This window comes from Phasianus colchicus, chromosome 11, assembly GCF_987193195.1.
Source record: "Phasianus colchicus chromosome 11, bPhaCol1.hap1.1, whole genome shotgun sequence".
Classification (NCBI taxonomy): Eukaryota; Metazoa; Chordata; class Aves; order Galliformes; family Phasianidae; genus Phasianus; species Phasianus colchicus.
The window spans coordinates 7,725,575-7,740,571 of NC_143446.1; the positions used below are offsets into that span (position 1 = coordinate 7,725,575).

At 39.9% G+C, this 14,997-nt stretch overlaps 1 protein-coding gene across 3 annotated transcripts in view; it reads right to left on the minus strand.

Moving 5' to 3' along the window:
- Nucleotides 1-176: 176 nt before the first annotated feature.
- Nucleotides 177-14,997, minus strand: part of BICD2 (BICD cargo adaptor 2) — a 79,067-nt gene continuing 64,246 nt past the window's right edge. Inside the window, exons 7-8 of one of the 3 annotated variants that reach the window (XM_031608443.2) lie at nt 5,511-5,676; nt 177-2,317 (exon numbers count right to left, since the gene is read on the minus strand). In XM_031608443.2, the coding sequence (XP_031464303.2) occupies nt 2,312-2,317; nt 5,511-5,676 (172 nt within the window). In that variant the 3' untranslated portion in view covers nt 177-2,311. The other 2 variants (XM_031608437.2, XM_031608429.2) reach the window with 2 other exon arrangements.

The following is a 14,997-nucleotide window of genomic DNA, read 5'->3' on the forward strand; positions in this document are numbered from 1 at the left end:
GAGCACAAAGAATTAATTCTGCAGTCTTGCAGCAAACTTAGCTGTAAGTTCTGCATTTCTCTCAGATAAGTGTATTCATTTGGTCCCACTGTAAAAGCAGCTTAGGAAAACTGACAAATCAGCACGGTGCCTTCTTAAAAATACAAGAAAGCAAAAAGCACAAGCAGAAAACATGATTCCTTTTCCTTTTTATTGATACTGCCAATGTGACTACCTTTACGCAGGCAGATTGCTTTCCTACATTAACACTTTTTGTATTAATTTGGAAGTAACATTTTTCCCTCTATGCCTCCTAAGGTTATCCAATTAACACACAATGATACTTTTAAGAATCAGTTCCCACGTTGTCTCTTTAACAACCACTTTTTTCAGATCTGGGTAAAGGTTACTTGGCAAGAATACATGCATAGGACATTAAATGGAGACCAATCCACCACTAAAAGGTAATGCACATAGAACATAATACAGTACTTCGACATCATTTCAAATAAATACCCACATACAAATGTAGTAATTTTAAATGCAACAATATTTCTTATGAATCAATACTGTAACAGAAGATGGAAATATAAGTCCCCACATCTAGGAAGAATAATGTTGTTCTTTTTTTTATTTTTTCCAGCAAACAGAAATCTTTTCACTACTGTCAATATTATTTCAATTTGTACTTTTTTTTGAGGAGGGGGAATTCCCCCCCAACAAGTACCAATTTAATCGTTCACATCAGCCTCAACAAACAGCACCCGAGAGGCAGGTACAGCTTGGTGATGCACTCCTCTGTTTCTGTTTCCTGGAATCACAATGATTAGATATAACATGCAAGAGAAGTTATTCGTGTTCCGTTGTCCACATTTGCAAACAATACTATGGTTAACTGCATCCACCACCATACGAAGCTAACATAACACCAATACTCCCGAGACGTCCTCCGTACTGTTACACAAATGTGTTTCTACATCTTGCTTTGTTTGCTAGGAGTCCATTTGGTTCCCAAAGCGTATTCGGGTTTGTTTCAGTTTTGTTTTTTTCTCTTCCCTCTATTCCCCTGAATTTGTAAGGATTTGCACGATGAAATATCATTGACTAACAGAATTTTTTACAATTCCTTGAATATACCATCTCTAGCACAGTAAGACTACCCATTAAAAATGTGCGAAAGGGGAGTTCACTTTGCACTTATTGCTCCACGCCGTCACTAAATTCCAAACAGCCATTCCATTTCTTCTTGTACAGACGAAGCTATTCTAAGGTTCTCCCTTCAAATGATTAAAGGCACTACTGGCAATAATTAATGACAGAAGGCGCTGATAGATAACACCCTATCATTGACAACTTTAGAATTTTTCTTTCTAAATGTACCATAATTTGGCACAATAAAAATGAAAAAGTAACAAAACAATTCCAATTTGGAATTTAACTGGTACAGTTGTATAAAATTCTGTTAATCAATAATACTTCAACTTCCTAAAACCCAGGAATTCTGGAATTTATAGGTAATACTACTTATTTTATATTTTTCAAGTGCCTATTACTGTTTTAACCAGAGCAAAGTCAAGTTTTCTTCTTGTTACATTGAACTATTCCTAAGAATAATAATACAATATGAAAAAAACCCCAGAATTTGAATACCCTGGATTTCTTAATGAATATGGCAGTTAAAAAAAAATCAGTAATTTAAACATATAAAGCTTAACATTTCATAATAATAAAAAGCTGCTGAAGCACAGCACACATATAGTTTAGCAGAGCTCCTGTTTTGTGTTGAAACTCTTTTCTAAACACATCTAGAGCCAAAAAAAAAAAAAAAAAAAAATCTCTGCCACATGCTGATGTAGAAATCAACCATCAGAAGTCGAAGTTGGAGAGGAACTATGAGCACAAACCACTGCATTTATATAAACTCTTCTACATAAGGAATTAAAGAAGCTAAAGAAAAATATCAAAATATCAAAAGTGCACAGGTTTAATGATCAGATGAACAATGAGTGTCTGCAATGAAATAAGAAATTCCCCCATCCAAACATTTCTAGTAGATCATAAACTAATGTGGTGATCGTTACATTTGAAGTAGGTTTCTTCAGCACTTGTAAGTTTTCTTACTGCAGCAGCACTTATAGGTAAAGCTCGTTTGCTTTATAGCTTGAGACATAAAAGGAAAGTTTCAGGTAGTACACAGGGAAAGATGTTTTCAAAAGTTAGGATCGGGGCAGTGGTTTGCATTCTTTGTGCAATGGGCTACCACTTATAACCATAATGAAAGAGGCTAAGAAATGCTGTTGCACTGTTGGAAAGGCCTTCTCCATGGACTATTCTACAGCTGAAAAATGGAAAAAAAATAAAATAGCATTAGAAAAAAAACAGTGTTTATTTCTCACAGAACTGACAACTTAATACAACGTGCTGCAAAAGCTCCAGAGCAGGTTAGTTGTTGAGGGAGTCTGTTAGCTTGCTGGGGTTGAAGCAGCGAATTCAGCTCAAAGATGCTTTCCAAGCTGATGAAACAGTGCTTTATGAGTTCAGCCTGGAAGCAATAGCTTTGCAGAAAGAAAGTTTCTTACAAGTACTGAATAAAGCTTTGCTGTTCAAGCACAAGTTAACAGCAATAAATGTGCAAGAAACACTTTCCAGAAACATGCAGGTCAGTGTGTCATGCAGGCCAATGCAGAGAGCATCATTCAGAAGAGCCTGCTTGCAGAGGTAGGTGACGGCTTAAGAAATTTTTCATGCTTTAGCCCAACCCATTGGACGTGATATGAAAGACTTACAGCAAACATACATTTTAAGAAATGGTTAATCAAGCCTCAATCTTAAACATAATCATTATCTAAAAATACAAACAGCAGGATCAAGTCACCTTTACCACCATGGCTCGTTTCTTTTCTTTTTTTAAATTATAATAGATGCTAGAAGAAGTTTAACCATGACTTTAACAAGCTCAAATAGCAGTGAGGTTTGTCTTTTAATTTATAGATCCACAGAAATGAAAGAAGGTAGAAATGATTACTAGGATTATTGTGCTGATAGCAAAATTGTTCATGCTTGGAACTGAAGAGCGTGAGCTCAGACCAGTAGTAATAGTCACCATAACATTAAAATCTTTATAGAAAGTTGCAGCTAATTTGAAAAAAAAACCCTAACAATTAATTCAATTAGTTTCTCAAATGTACTTTTTTGCCATCAGTATTTTGTGAAAATACTGCAATCAGAGACATGGACGCAGTGAGAAATGTATTACAGCTCCCTACCATAGTGGAAGCAAACTTCTGTTTCTACTGAAGCAGAGAAGGTTAGCACGCCAATGCCTCCTTTACCAAGTATTTTTAAATTACACTTAATGCAGGAATGAGAAGAATAAAGGCCTTTTGGAAGATTGTGCAGCAAAGAGGAGAAAAGCAGGATTGAAAATTGTTAAAAGATGCCTTGCTTCTAAAATATCAAACCTGCTACTTAGCACTATTAAAGCTCAAATTCAGGAGAACTCAGTGTTTTCTAAAAAAAAGTAATATCAGATGCACAAGGCCTATTTTCTAAGGCCAGAATTGCTATTTGTGCCAATTTGGCAAGCAGTGCTGTTTGAGCAACATATCAGAATTAACAAACCTGGGTTTTTCCCCTGCTCTCAATACTGGGAAATGCAATTCTGGCATTTGGCTGTGGCATCCTCGTGTTCTCGGCTTCATAGCAAGTTTTCCACAATTCCATTGGTTTGAAGTCTCATTATATGGGACTTCATTTTTTACTTTTTTCCTTCTAATATCTGGGAAGCCAAACTCCCAAGCGGTTTCCCTTTGCTGGGAAAACAAGCTGTGCTCCTTATTACCTGTGATATCTCCTGACTACTTATAGGCAGAGCGGCAATGCAGAGGAAGCAAGCTGCTGATCATCTATAAGAAATGGCAGTGAGATGAGGCGGTACCACAGCGGGAATATCAGAATGGCTTTATAAAACAGGACTACCAAGCAGGCAGCTGTGCAGTCTCGCCTTGCTTTTAAGTACTACTACAGGCATACAAAGTTATTTGTAAGAGTACAAAATGAACAGGGCTTCACATTAAAATAAAGTCTGAGGCTAGGCACTTGAAAACTGGTTTGAAGGGGAAAAAAAGCGTGCCTTACTGTGCTCCACAGATTTTCCACAATTTTAGAAACAACTTTTTCAATCTTGATCTTCCATATAGGCACCAATTATGAAGTACACTTTTGTATTTTCAACCATTTTTAAATTAAGTGGCTAAAAAGGCCTCTTAGAAGTTCAACAGCAGACAAAGGTTTGTTTGTTTTTAAAGATTAATATGTATACTAAGCTACTTCATAAATATTTATTAGTGGGTGATCTGCTTCAATTTCCTGTGCCTATAATGTAGAGCCCTGTGGAACATGTTCTTGCATAAGGAATGCAACATCGTTTGTGTATTTAAAAAATGATCAGAGCTCTGAAGCATCATCCTGTTTGGATTAATACTGAAAGCTGAGAAAAACAATACTAGACCATAGTCACATTAATTCTACACAGATACGTCGTGTGGCTACAATAATATATCAAACAGATTCCTTCCCAAGCGTTGTGCTGCAAGGAGCATCAGGACACCACAGAGATCCTTCCACGACACGGGACTTTTCCAGAGCATAACTTCAAGTGGAACTGCCTACTGGGTAGGATCCCAATTCTCAAACTTTTAGCTTTTATACCAGATGGGGGTAAATATTGCATATTTTTAATATAAATGTGCAAGTTTCTTCTGATTAATCCTCTAAAGTGAGGGAAGCAGAGTGTAAATAATGTATCCTACCATGTTTTTCCTAGCTTTTATGGCCTATAAAAGCTTTAGGACATTGGTAAGTGGTGATATAACTGCAAGTCCTTATTATCTGCCACAACAGGCAGATTTAATTTTGGTTCCAGTTTCAAAATGCTCTCTATTTTCAAGACATAACTCTAATTTGAACACTTGCTTTTCACCACTTCTAGCCACAGCAGCAAGGGAGGTTTTCTGTTCGTTTATGTCTGTGAAACCATTTATTGAAGTATGCTGCAACCCTGGAGAAAGGATCACATTTGTGCTATACAAACTACAATTAGTAACACCAGATAGAATATATCAGGTGTACTCTTAACACTTACCATAACCAGCAAAACCCACACACCTTAACTGTGGAAAAAGCTACTTCCTTTCCACCATTACCTTGTTAATACCATCCCCGTACTTACGAATTAGTTACAGTTAAGACCACCATAATACAACTTGTATTACCTGGTTTAACAACTTACTAGTACAAGTCAACTCACCGCGACGTTAGATAGTGGGGATTTACGCTGACAATTACAGCATAAAATAAGATGCATAATATGCTTTTTCTACACACCTCTCCTAGTCACAATAGATTTTATATTTTTCGCTACAAAACACCTGGTTGTTAAGGACAGATCCTTCAGGCCTGTCTCCACAAGAGCGAATATGACTTACAGTAGGGTTACTGCTCTTGGCTTTGGAAGCAGATTTTGTGCGCACCCTTTTGGACTGCTCATGGTCCAGCTCCAAGTGCTCCAGGCGCTGGGTCAGTGCCAGTTTCTGCTGGATTGCCATCCGAAGCAAGGAGTTCAGAGTCTTCTTCTCATCTTCAGCTGCTGCGAGCTGCCGCTGCATTTCATCCAGCTGTGTGACATACTCGTCACATCTGCAATGAAATACATCAATCTTTAGCAATCCCGTTTCCATCCGTAAAACATGAATCCCTCGTGCCTGGCAGATATCAGCACAGTCTTATAATCTTGTGGTCGCTTGCATACAGCTTTAAATAAGAAATTCAGTCAACTTGTGGAAATCACAACTGCTTTCAGTGGGGTTCTTACAGTCCCACACTCAGCACTTACATTCATGCCTTTCAATGCAGCACAACAAAGGCTGTCCCTGGATAACTGAAGTATGGAGCCTGGTGTGAAAGAACTCCTGTATAAGATGAGCAGGATGTCCTACAGCCCATCTGCCCGACACAGTGCACACACATAATGCCAGCAATTTACTTTTGTCTCCACTTGCACAGAGACCACATCCATTTTAACTTCCAGGCAGCAAAGGCAGTCAGAGGGGAGCGTTAGGAGTGCTGTAATATGGCCATTACCAGAGCACCTATTAATGCTGTTCAAAGAGCCCCTGTGCTTCACAGGCTGTTAAGTAACCCAGGGAGTACACGAACCAATTCCCAATGGAGACTGAACAGCACTGTTATGAAGATGCATCTTCAATAATTTTAGTTTAATCTACTCTATCTCCTGATGTAAAAAAAAATTATAATTAGTATTTTATTACTGCTTTTTCTACAGCAATTTGCTTTATATGATAGTTTTCGCCACCAAAATTAATTTTGACCCAATTAAACAACAGAACTGGGTATTACTAAGAGCCCCTCAGGGGAGGCCATACGGATGCCTGCTTGGAAACTACTTAGCTAGCACGGTGCACACAAACAATTTAGAAGTGTCTATCTTTACATGTATGTAAATGCACTTTTACTGCACTCAAAAGAATTACAAATATGGGTAGAAAGAGAATAATCATAGGTACCAGCTGGAATTTACAATGGCCACATCTGTAAAAAACAACTACTTCATAAAAGCAATAATATCTGCAAAGAAGTTCCTTTTAATGCCAAATTGGAAAAGCCCCCGAGGTTACGGGACATTTACCATCATTAAACAACATAAAGAGGACTGGAAAAAAAACAACACCCACACTGAATAAAACCACATTCACATGCAGATTTGTCAGCTGTGCTTATACAATGAAGTCCCCCATTCTGTTGTCCCTGACTTCAAGCAGCAGGATTAGGCCTTATCCTTAACCAATTTCTTCTTGGGAAGAGAACAAGGGAAAGGAAAAAAACTGAATTTTGTTTTGGAACACATATGGAGATTATGCAGTAACCCAGAAACGTGTATGTAAAACCTGCAGACTGCAACGTAGCTTAGCCTAGCAGAAGGATGTGAGTTTAGGGCTGCTGTGTGCAGGAGCTTCCACACAAATCTCTGCATGCTGCTGAACCACAGTGGAAACCCTATGTGAGTTAATGGTGACCACAGCAAAAACAAAACAACAAAGCAATAACAAAAAAAAACAGGATCCCTAAAAGTGCTACAATCCTATTGGTTGTCATTTCCTCTTCAGATTTAGAGGGACATCACAAGGCAAAACAAGTTCATGCACCTCTGTGAGTACAAGCAGAGATGAAGACATGTAGGAATAGCCCTGGGAAGACAGAAAAGGAAAAATAAGTCTTGCAGCCACACCAGCCCTCCCTGCTCTCTTATGCAAGGTGGCACTTGGCACCAGCTTCAAATGAGGCCGGGGCTGCAGGAAGGCATGGCTCATAACATCACTGCTCACCCTGTGTCCTACTGCTCTAATTTGTTAGAAATGCATTTCCATCATCTGCGGGTTGGAACGAGGTGTAGACTGAAGACAGAAGGCTGAGGGCTGTTGGGTTTCCCTCCAGTTTTTACACACTTGTGACACTCACGGTGAAAAGCACTGAGCCTGGTCACTTGTGCCAAACCTGACAGCATGGACGGGCGTCTGTCAGGCTAGAAGCCATAAAGTAGTTGGTGTGTGAGCTGAGCTATAATTAAAGCCACGAATTTGACTCCAGAAAGTTACTGTAGCAAGTCAGTACCTCAACACACTTTATGTAGTGCAAAGGTTCAAAATATCCAGTGATTGCCTTGAAAAATGAGGCATGCAGTATGTCAAATGCCTCCATCATCTTTTTCCATACTACTCTATGAAGGCAGCTTTTCCTTCCTGAGCAGCAAAAGGGAGTGTTATCAATAGCATACAAACAGCTGCAATCTTTACTATACTTGAATAACTGTTCTTTTGTGTGCAGGAGGACATGGGAGAGGCAGGAAGTCTAACCACTATGGCTGCACACCTTTGTGCATCCTGAATGTTTTCCTCATCTTTAAGTGAGATGAAACCATACAGCCTCAAAAGCAAACCATATTCTGGTGCAAGCGTGGTTGCCCTCAGCCAGGGGAACAATACATAATGCAAAACACTGCAACAATTCCTTTGAATCAAACAGGTGAGGACTGAAAAGTGGATGGGAATACTGACACAGTGTGCGCAGTGGATCGGGATGTGCTGTACTTCTGCTGCTCGCCCACTTCCCACTTCATTTCCTCACACAAGAAGTTAGCTTCCCTAGGCACTGCAGCACAACACAGCCTTCAGAGCTGCTTTGCTCAGTGCAGAGCTACCAGTGGTAGCAGAAGCTTCGACAGCGTGCCTCTGTGATACGTGTAGCTGTATTTCTGCTGCTTTGCAGGTATAACAATAAAATATCCTTCCTTTCCACAATCTCATTTGCCATGTGCTCGGCTACTTCCCAGCTGTAGACTCAATGCAAAATCATTAGAAGATCAGAACACAAAGTACCTTTGTTTTAAAAACACTTTTGAAAATATAATTGAGCTCTCACGCTTTAAAGAAACTGAAATGAGCACAAGGCTGTTGTGCTGCGTTGTGAACGCATTCACATTTTTAAGTGGATACTGAACAGAATCCTTTGATGTTGCCTATTTTCTCAGGATTGATAATTAGAACAACAGAACAAAGAGCTTAAGGAAACACCTACTTGATTCTAAAGACCACCACCACCAAAAACAAATATCTACACAGAGGAAATAAGAGTTTCAAACATTAAATATTGTGATGGGAAAAAGCAAAATCCTCTAAAACTATTCAATGTCAAATTTTTGACAAATATAACGAGTTGGTTCATTTCCAAAAGCTGCAAATCACTACCTCTGACAACTGCCATAATATTTCTACATATTATTTTCTTTAAACTTCAGCATGTACCATACTTGGTACCATTTGCAGCTGAACTCACAACGGACTCAAGATCTTTCTGCAAATAAGTGACGTAACCAAAAGCACCTGGATATAATTAAACTTCTCCCCCCTCCTCTGCAGTCAGCATGAGGCCCATAACATTATTTCCAAGAAAGTAAGACTGAGGTGTGACTGAAGGAGGCTTCCAGAGCATCGACTGCTCTCACTTCTACATGGAGAGATTAAGCTGTCAGCCTACATAAGAAATTAAGGCACAGAAGATTTAAACTCCCTATGTGTTAGTAGAGCAGCAGTTAAAATGACATGTAAATGAATAGTGAGTTCAGCTGTAAGGGATATTAGCCACCTGCTTCCAAACTGATTCTTTGTGTAAGAAATTAATATTAAAGACAGAACTTTAACACCTTCTTTCCTTCACCTTCCCCCTCCAAAGGCGACCTTCTGCTCTGTGCTGGTGGCAGATGCAGATGAGTTCCATGGATACTGCAAGGACCAGGACTGAGGACAAGGCTTACAGTTTATACCATTTAGATTGTTAACTGCAAGGCCAAGGTTTAAATAAAGACTTGTCACGAGCTCACCACAAAAAGACAGAAAACTGAGGGTTGTCACTATATACAGACAACAGAAAACAGCCAAACCTGAGCATTATAGAATTATTAAGGTTAGAAAAGACTGCTAAGATCTTCCACCACAACTTTCAACCCATCACACCACCATGCCCACCAAACCAAGCCTTCAGGAACTACCAATCATAACTAGTACCCCACCTAACCTACCCACGCTGGTCTCCCCCAGAGGAACTCACACTGCATAGGGATTTGCATATCCATTAAAAAAAAAAAAATTGTTTCTAAAAGGGTTTTCAAAGCAGAATTATTAAAAAAAAACACTACACGAGCCTGTTCCAGGCAAGCAAGCTTGTCGCACACACCAGTCCCAATTCAGCTACACAGAAAATTCACCCAGCTCCAACTGCAGGACCCTCTGCTCAGTCAGCATCTGACTGACTTTGGGAAGTACACAAAGCCCATCTCTTGCCTTCATGTGCACAGTTGTACACGTGGACTCAAATAAAACATGAATCCTGAAGAAGGCAGAAGAAAGAATACCTCAGGGTTATATGTAAGCAGGTACAAATAGATCTGGTGAAACTTCACTCATTGTAAATTCCTCACTGGCAATTCCTTCCTCAATGCCTTGCATTAGAAACTCATCTGAGTTGTGCATTGAAAAGAATAAATCTATAGCCTTTATATGTGTGTATCACTGACATCTGCACTGTAAACAGAGTATAATTTATAACCAGCTATAGTTTTCTAAAATGTTTACAATCAGCCATGTATAATCAATGTCCATTAGTAAAAGCTATTAAAGGAAGTAATCAAACCATAAATCTCTTATAATTTGAAACACGTGGGAAGGATTGTGACCTGCACTCCTGCACAGTGGGGGAACAGTCAGCCTCACACAGCTGGGTACTGCCCTGAACTTCCACTGATAAAAACTCCCAAGGACAGATCATAAACTTTTACGGCAAATTCCCTCTTCTAGAATTCAAAATAATTTTTTTTTTCCTTTTTGTTTTTTTTTAGACCTATTTTAGAAGATGAAATGACCTTATGCCACTAGATTAGAAGCAATTTCTAAGCCATCACCCAGGCAGAACATTTTTCCCAGGTCCTCACTGAAGGGGGGTAGCAAAAGATGAAGACCTAATCCTGAACTCTCAGTTCCTATCAACACTATACAAAAAGCTAAACTACATGGCTACTAGAAGACTACAGATACAAATAGCTGCTGCCGTGGTATTCCCATATAAGGTATTTTCAAATAACCCACTTCATAATTTGATTAAAAACAAAGGGGCAGACCAAGCTGCAAGCCAAGAGCTGGCGTCATCTTTACCCCAAATGCCTACAGCACAGGGATATCTGCTGTGTTCTGCTCTCCTCAACATTCAGCATTACTGGGCTTCAAACAAAGCACCAGGGCACCAGGAACTCGTGGGGTGGACACAGTTACTTTGAAAGATATCTGAGAGAAGACTGAACTCATTGCTGCAACTCAGGTCCGGGATTTATCTACAGGGAATGCCTTCACCAAGGCTGAGTGCTGACATATCCAGTATTACTTGCATTAGGCATTTTAATTGTCATACTATGTAGAGTCTAGAGTTAATGTTACAGTTATGTTAGTGTTATAAACATGACTGTTAAGAATAGTTCTGCTGGAAAAGACCTACAAGGATCATCCAGTCCAACTGCCTGACCACTTCAGAGCTAACCAGAAATTTAGTCATTCTGTTAAGGGCGTTATCCATTATCCAAATGCCTTTGAACAATGACAGGCAGGCACAGGGCATCAACCACTATGAATAAGATATTACTTATGTCTTCTTCTGTGGGTAACACAGCTGAATGCTTCAGTCCTGCCCTCATACGTCACAGCCCAGACTTTCCAGTCATCCCTCATCAGCTCTGGGTTGAGCAGCAGGAACAGGACACAAACTCTTACTCCTGTCTGGGATTCACATTCTGAAAATTTTCAAAGTCCCATTTTCAGTGTCTGATTCCTCTGAGTATTTATCCTACAGGATATTTTTAGACAAGCTCAATATTCTACTGTGTGGAGTCCAACATGAAGCCCCTTTAGCTATATTCTCAATCCGGTGAAGACTACACTGCTATCTGCTTCTTTAAGCTTCATATTCTGCAGCCCCTTGATGATCAAGAACACAGGAATACTTTCCCAAATACTTTGGATACTTGGAAAAAACAATCTGACACAGTTTATTCATTTGAAAAACTCTCCATTAATGAAGAGCAGCTAGTTTCTTGTAGCCATAGCTTTGCTTCTTCACTACATTCACTAGCTTGCAATTTTCATCTCATATTACATCCTGCCACTCTTTCCAGTACATTCTAACATTCGTCACTTGTTCCTCATTGCTGACTTGTTGCCAAGCTTGTCTCTCCCTTTATTTACTGTTTATGAAAACAGTAGGGTGTGGGGATAGCCATTAGTTACATCTGGGCACATTTGTTCTCTACTTGTAAAAACCTCGGGCTTCTGCAGGATTTCTCAGTGTTTTATCTTTATTTCAGAGGAACGAGAAATGCCTGTTCTCTTATTGTCCTTGCTTGTTCTCAGCCTCTGGAACAGAAACGTGAACAGCAAACTGCAGAATCCTGTCTTTTTGCAGAGGGGTGAAGATCACACAGTCATAGGGGTTGGACCTCTGAGATCATCAAGTCCAACCTCTCTGCTAAAGCAGGTTCAGTCAGAGTTCTCCTTTTCTATCAAGGAATAGATCTAGGAACTTCAATAAGGACTCAGCCAGTGCCCTCAGATGTTTATTCTACATCCTGATTAATCGTTCCTGGGAAGTGGCAATCTCTGTCTGTTGACTTTAGAGACAGCCTTGAAAACTCACTTTGGCACAACCTAGTTTTTACATGATTAATAGTACTGAGATGAACCTCACCCTTACAGGGATCAGAAAGGCAGCCATAATTTATTTTGTTTTGTGTGAAGAGTTTTAAGAAAAATTCCTTGGGAAATATTCTTTCAAACAGCTGCTTCAGATAACAGGTAAAGCACAGGAACCAGGTGGCATCCATGAAAGAGAAAGAAGTACGTATGCATACCTTGTAATGAAGCTGAAGGCTGCACCCTAATGAACCCTCACACCCTAACATGCATCAGACCTTGCTGTTTATTTATATTTTGCACCACCAAGGACTCCTGTTAGCAAGTGTAAACCTATTCAAGAAAGAAAAGCAAAAAAAAAGTTCAACTTCTCTTCAAGTTTTTTTTAACAGAGTAATTATTGCATCTTTTTTTTTTTTTTCCTGGAGAATTTAGTAACAAAATACCAAAGTATTTGATTGCAATACAGTGACTGCAAGAGCTGTTGCAGTCTCATTAAGCAGGTAAATTTCATTTCCAGCTCTATCAGGCAGATTTGAAACCAGCTCCCAGTGCTTTCAGCCCATCTGTACCTACAACAGGGAGAGGTGTGCTGATTAAGAAAATCTGGACTTCAACAGCAGAGCTACTGAATGCACTTCCATAGTACATTGTGCATATCTTGATTTATTCCTTTGTGTGACAGCTTAATTTTAGGCTTCCGGTGTTGTCTAGAATGCCCCAACAGTCTCTCAATAGCTCCTTTAATGCTGGAAGCTATTAATCTGTGTTTTGCAAGCTTTCCTTTGTCTCCAGCCTCAGGTCTTACTGCATTTTTATTACTTTTTAAAAATAGCTGGCAGCATTGTCACATTAGTAAGATTACTCTAGTTTAAAAAGGAAATTAGGTCAGTTATTCTATTCACGCTCCATCTTCAACTCACATCATTGTTACAGTTCTCTTGCATTCTACAAAATGGTTGGTTTTCTGTGGAAAACACAGGTGTACGCAGCTGTCTGCTTCATCCCACAGTCAAACATAAAACACTGAAATGAGTATGGTGGGGCAAGGGACCCAGCACTTGTTACTCATCTCTGCTGACAGGAATGAGACTGATGGTGCTTAATACATGCTCCATTAGCTGTTTGCGATGGCAGGGAAATAAATTGGGCTGTTAATACTTCAGATTTTAGGTGCTCTTTAAATATGAACTTCAAAAACTTTTTGGAGTCGTCTCTGCCCTAGCACCTAGGAGTACCCCTTCCCTACCTTACCTGAAATGAAGGCTTACATGAAGCAGCCACTGCAGAGAAATGCACACAGCCAACCATCAGGCTACTACACCTCTCTGACCAGAGGCCAAGGCGAAAAGGAGTGACAGTGCCCTACCTGCAGCAGTAAGTCTTGAGAGCCACTGAAACACCAGGCATGCAGCAAGCAATCAGCAGTTCCTCACTCTCTTTGCAACAGGCTAGAGGCAGAGTACAAAGGCCCAGCTGCAGTGACCAGCAACACAAGTGCTCACAAGATGAAAGGTCGGTGGAAGAGGTTTCCACTCATTCCAACCTCAGCTTTGTGAGTCCTGATTTGCTCTTGGCCTCTGATTGCTTTCACTACAGTTACTATGTAGAACAGAAGTTCAGAAATGCTTACTGTTCATTCAGGCAGAGAGGTCGGCTGTGCATTCCTAGACAGTGCCCATTCCTGCCTGTAATCACACACAGCTCCCTGCAAGAACTCTGGCACTGAGCTCTTCAGTCTCTTCCTTTAACAAGAACTTCTATTCTGCCTTCCTCATGCCATGGAACCCTTTTCAGTAAAAGGACAAAATCGACCTCTAGATGACAGCACACTGAAACAAGGCAGGGAAAGAATGATTCCTCTCGTATTTCTCTGACAATTCTTCCTCTCCAAACCACATTCACACTAATCCACTGAGGCAGCAGAATTAACATGTAGGAAAACACAGGCAGCTAGCTGTCTGCATCTAGGAAAAATAACTGAAAGCCAATAGTGTATTTTTTCCTTTCCTCTCAGCTTCAAGCTATCTACAGCTAACAAAGAGATTGCAAGTTCTGCATATTAGATCACACTCCAGAAAAGGAGAGAAGGACAGATGCATGCTGTGCAGGGCTTTGCTTTTTCCAGCATAATGAGGTGACACAACTCCATCTTCAGCTTCCTTAGTTTACATTTCGCCTTTCCAATCTTACTCATACACAAAGATACTGCTGAGGAAGACTGAATCACCAGGAAGCCTGTGGTCACTCAAGGGACATTCATGCTGCTGCAGAACCACCTCCACAAAAAAAGATACAGAAAAGCCTCAGGAATCGTAACAAACATCCTTGTGATTCCCTATTGTAGTACTTATTAGCAGATGATAGAAAGAAAACATTATATGTTTAAAAATGTATATACACACACACATTAGAGAATGCAGAGAACCATACAGCATGCAGCACACTCAGACTGTCCCATTCCTTTGGGTTATCTTAAAAGCAAATGTCTAGGTTAATTCACCAGCTGCCTTTATAGTCACTCTTTTCTCCATCTCCTTCAGGCAGTGCCGTTATATACAGGCACAGGAACATTGTTAGGGATGTCCCTTTGAACGGCACCAAGCTGGGACAGACAACTTTTAGATGAAGCTTTTTCTTTATTTCTCATTGTTTTTTGTTGTTTTCTTTTTGTTTGTTTGCTTTGGTTTGGTTTCCAGGATTTTTTGCACAC